General features: G+C 67.9%; 1 protein-coding gene across 1 annotated transcript in view; it reads right to left on the reverse strand.

The window, feature by feature from the left end:
• CBARP (CACN beta subunit associated regulatory protein) overlaps positions 1–4184 on the reverse strand; it is a 7305-nt gene extending 3121 nt beyond the window's left edge. Inside the window, exons 1-7 of the mRNA XM_011375228.2 lie at positions 4090–4184; positions 3858–3922; positions 3364–3508; positions 3002–3173; positions 2626–2763; positions 2085–2295; positions 891–1071 (exon numbers count right to left, since the gene is read on the reverse strand). Coding sequence (XP_011373530.2) covers positions 891–1071; positions 2085–2295; positions 2626–2763; positions 3002–3173; positions 3364–3508; positions 3858–3922; positions 4090–4181 — 1004 coding nt within the window. The 5' untranslated portion in view covers positions 4182–4184. The remainder of the gene's footprint in view (positions 1–890; positions 1072–2084; positions 2296–2625; positions 2764–3001; positions 3174–3363; positions 3509–3857; positions 3923–4089) is intronic.
• Between the last annotated feature and the right edge of the window lie 6 nt (positions 4185–4190).

The following is a 4190-nucleotide window of genomic DNA, read 5'->3' on the forward strand; positions in this document are numbered from 1 at the left end:
GTGCGGTGGGGGAGGGTAGGTACGGATGGGGACCCTCCGGGCTTGACCAGGCCCTGTGGAAGGTGTTTTTGAAAATGCTGCCTGTCCTCTTTTGCGGGGGATGCTTTTTGGGTAACCCTGAGTTTTCCTGCAGCCCGCTTTTCAACCAAGGCGTCCCATACAGCCTGTGACCCAAGTGCCCGGGGCCGCTGCAGGTGGCTGGCTTCTCACCGCGGAAGAGCCACTCTCTCCTCCCACCTTCTTCCTAACTTCTTAGTGTCGGAGGGGTGGCGGGGAGGGACAAACCAGGTGGAGTCCAGCCGGGCCACCACCTGGGGTGACCGGATGTGCCACTCAACACCTTTTAGGGTTGATAAGGAACCAGGAGGGTGATACGCAATCCGGGGGGCCAGGAGGTGCCCACGGGGAGGAACTCGGCCCCGCTCCCTGAGTCCCCACCCAAACGACTGCGCCCAGAGTCTCAGGACTGCTGCCCTCGGGCTAAGGGAGGGGTCCTGCCAGCCGACATGGTCACCAGTTTCTCAGGAGCATGGGCAAGCGGGAGAGTGTCTCTCAGGCCTTCAACGCCACCACGAAGCCGCCCTACCCGGGCAGGCGCAGACCCCCAGCAGCCCTGCCTGAGCAGGTGTCCGGTTCTGGGTACTTTGGGGCTATCGTCTGGGGCCCCACCCGCCCCTCGCCCCTTACCCAGTGTCCCCCTGCTCCCCTGCTCTGGTCCGCAGTGGGGAGGTGGCCCCGGCAAGGCAGCCTCCAGGAGGGGCGGTGGCACCTGCGGGACACAGCCGCCGGTCCGCAGGGCAGGGAGAGCGCTCTCTGGGCCACCTAGCAGGGGTGGGGTGGAGCAGGGGCCCCCAGGCCAACCTCTAGCACCTCTATCTACTGAAAAATACCTGCCGAGAGCGGGGGGCGGGCTGGCAGGGCCGGCCAGGAAGGGGCGGGGGGGCGGGAAGGCTGCAGGGGCGCCTGCGCTGGCGATGTACTGGATGAAGTCCCCGTGGGGGGCGGCCCCCTCCTGCTCCATGCTCTCACTGGCAGCCCGCTGCCGCTGGAAGTGGTGGCGCTTGGGGGAGCCTGTGCGGGGGGAGGGGGGAGGCGCGTCAGCCCGCTCGGGCCCCAGCCCAGGCCAGGCCAGGCGCGAATAGGCATGGGTTGTGCTAAGGCCATCGCAGGGCCCCGAGCAGCCCTGGCAGACAGGTGTGCCTGGAGCGGGAACTCGCACTGGACGGCCAGTGGCCGGGGGCGTGGAGCACGGGCGAGCGAGGGACAGGCTGGGGGAGAGTGAAGAGAGCTGAAGCCCGTGCCGCCAGCCCCAGCCTGGGCCCCTGGGCTGCGGCCGGGAGCCCCCCACCACCACGGGGCCTGGAAGAATTCAGCGAGAGGGCCTCTGCAGAGGGGAGGACAGCCACTCAGCAGACAGCTTCCGGTTGCTCCCGCGCCTGCATTTGACTGTAGGTGCTCTCAGAATAACAGACTGACTCCTGGGGACGAAGCGCCCCATCTCCGCCAGCCCGGAACACACTTGTGCCAGACTTAGTCCTCCGTTCCCGGTGCTGGCCTCGCCCTGGCCCTCCCTCTCTGACATGACTTGTCCCCTCTCCCTGCCTCTTCTGGCACCGGGACCTGCCATCCCCTTCCCAGGACAGCAGGCACGTGTGTGGCCTGGCCGGCCCGGCCACTGAGCTCCCTTGAGCAGGGCTGGTTGCAGCTCTCGGCCTCCACAGCACCCCCTCCACCCCGGGCCCTCTGTCTGGGGTCTGCAGAGCTGAAGGGCTGCTGTCACGCATTCAGGGGTGGCCGAATGGGCCCCCACCTGTTGTGATTCGGGTCTGTTGCCATGCCAAACACGGGGGCCTGCCCACTGCTGTCGGCACACGGTCTGACCGCAAAGCCAACAGTGCCATCTTGGCTCCCGTAGGCGCAGCTCAGTGGCAGCCCGGGGCACCCCGCCCCAGCTCTGACACCTTGAGGCAGATGCCGGGGCACCTCAGGAGCAGAGACCCAACCCCAGTTCCAAGTGTCGCATTCAATGGCTACCTAGGCAGGGCCCCTTCCCCTCACTCCCCCCTCCAGGGGCCGCAGCTCACCTCTTGTGTCCAGACTGGACGCTCGCTGGCTGGGCTCCAGCTTCCACTTCTTGACCTTGAAGTAGGGGCTGGACCCATCCAGGCTGGCATGGCGCCTCAAGCGGGTGAAGAATCGCAGGACCGGGCCCGCCCCGGACCCTGGGCCCACCTCCCCGGGCCCCGCCATGGCCCCCGGCCCCCCAGGCTTCGTGCTCCTGGCACCCACATCCAGCTGGGAGAGAAGAGGGACAGTCTCAGGCAGGACGGCCCCCTCCCCCCGGAACAGAGGGTGAGTGTCCAGGAACACTTGGGGGAGGGGGCTTGGACGGGCTCCAGACCACACCCCGCCAGCTGCCCGAGGGCCCTGTGCGTGTGAGCACACACGTGTGCCTGATGGCTATGCGTGTCCCATGCCACCCTCCCCTTCTCCTTCCGTGTGCAGTAACCAGGCCAAGACAAGGAGGAACCATGGACAGCGGGAGGCCACAGGCTGACCTGTCCTGAAGCGGGACCAGATTGGGGGGCGGGGGCACGCAGAGTTGGGGATGCAAAGAACCCTCACCGAGGTGCTTTCCCCAGAGTCACTGGATGTGGACGGGCTGATCTCGAAGTCAGCAGGGCCCGCGGCCGGGCTGTAGGGGTCACCTGGCAAGGCGGAGCTGGGGCCCACGGAGCGGCCAGTGAGGGCCTTCCCCGGGGGCTGCGGGACAGACCGGGGTGGGGGAGGAAGCAGTGACAGGTCAAAGAGCATGGGTGGATGAGGGGTTGTGCTGGGACCAGCCCCCCCACCCCCGCCCCCGTGTGCCCCAGCCCGTCCCCTGCCCTGTCCTGAGATGAGGGTCCAGGCCCAGAGAGCAGGAAAGGCCACTTGCCGGGGATAGGATGGGGGGGTCCTGCCCACCCGGCCCCTGTCAGCCTGCCAACCTCTCCACACTCACCTGGAATATGGCAAGGCTGGCCTTGGGGGTGGCAGTAGGGTGAGGCATGGCAGTTACGCTGGCCTCGCCTGAGTCACACTCGTGGATGGTGACAATCTTGAGGGGCGGCAGGTGTAGGTGGGTGAGGCGAGCGTTCTTCAGATGGTGGAAGTCACCCTCTGTCAGGGTGTACCTGTGCCGGCGCACCTGCCCATCACTGCATAGTCCGCCCCCATGCCGCATCCCCCAGCCCACACGCCGCTGCCCTGTGCCCACCCTGCCCACCCTATTGGGTCTGCGGGGGAGGGGTACATGCAGGCACTCAGCAAAAGCCAGCACGGCCCGGCGAGCCCAGTGGTGGTGGCCTCCCAGCGTCCCCTTACCTGCGGCCCTTGTCCTGCGCCTTCCGGCTCTGCTCAAACAGGGCCGCCTCGTTGAAGGACACGCGACGACCCGTGGAGCTGGTGGACAGGAAGCGCTCGGTCTCGGCGTCCTGGCCCTCGGGGTCCTCCCCCCTCAATTCGGGGTCTGCGAGGAGAGCCAGGAGAGGGTGGGCCGTGCCTGGTGCCGTCAGTCTTGGGCGGGGCCGGCCCGGGAGGGAGCGAGGGGGGCCCCCGACTGACCGCCAGGGACCACGCGGGAGGTGGGCGGGCACTCGCTCATCCGCTCACACACTCACTCGCTCAGCACGCGCCTGTGAGCACCTACGCGTGGGCTTTAAGGAAACAGAGATGAGTCGGAATCGAGCTGCGCCCAGTCTGGTGGGGGAGACAGACAGACACAGCCGGTCAGGCGGCCCGAGGGGGACGGGCTTGAGGCCCAGGGGCGGGCAGGGGGCGGGGCCCAGCGGGGGGGGCGGGGCCCGGCAGGACCTCACCTTGGGCCGGGTGGGTGCCGTTGTCCAGGTAGGTGGTGGTGGTCTTCTCTGCGTCCTCCGTGGCTCTGGGACAGGACAGCAGTATGGCAAGGTGGGCCAGTGGGCAGCGTCCGAGCTCATAGGAGCCCACTTGCTGGGACCCGGTCCCTGCGCAGACACGCCGTGCACCCATCACCCCAAACACCGCTGCCCTCACGCATGCGTGGTGTACCTGCCCCTCACGGGCACACACCTGTTGAAGTGCCGGTGGACCTCCCAGCAGCGCCGGCACAGCAGCAGGACGCCGGACAGCACCACCAGCGTGCCGCCCACGAAGACCGACATCACCACCAC

Source organism: Pteropus vampyrus, unplaced genomic scaffold, assembly GCF_000151845.1.
Source record: "Pteropus vampyrus isolate Shadow unplaced genomic scaffold, Pvam_2.0 Scaffold267, whole genome shotgun sequence".
NCBI lineage: Eukaryota > Metazoa > Chordata > Mammalia > Chiroptera > Pteropodidae > Pteropus > Pteropus vampyrus.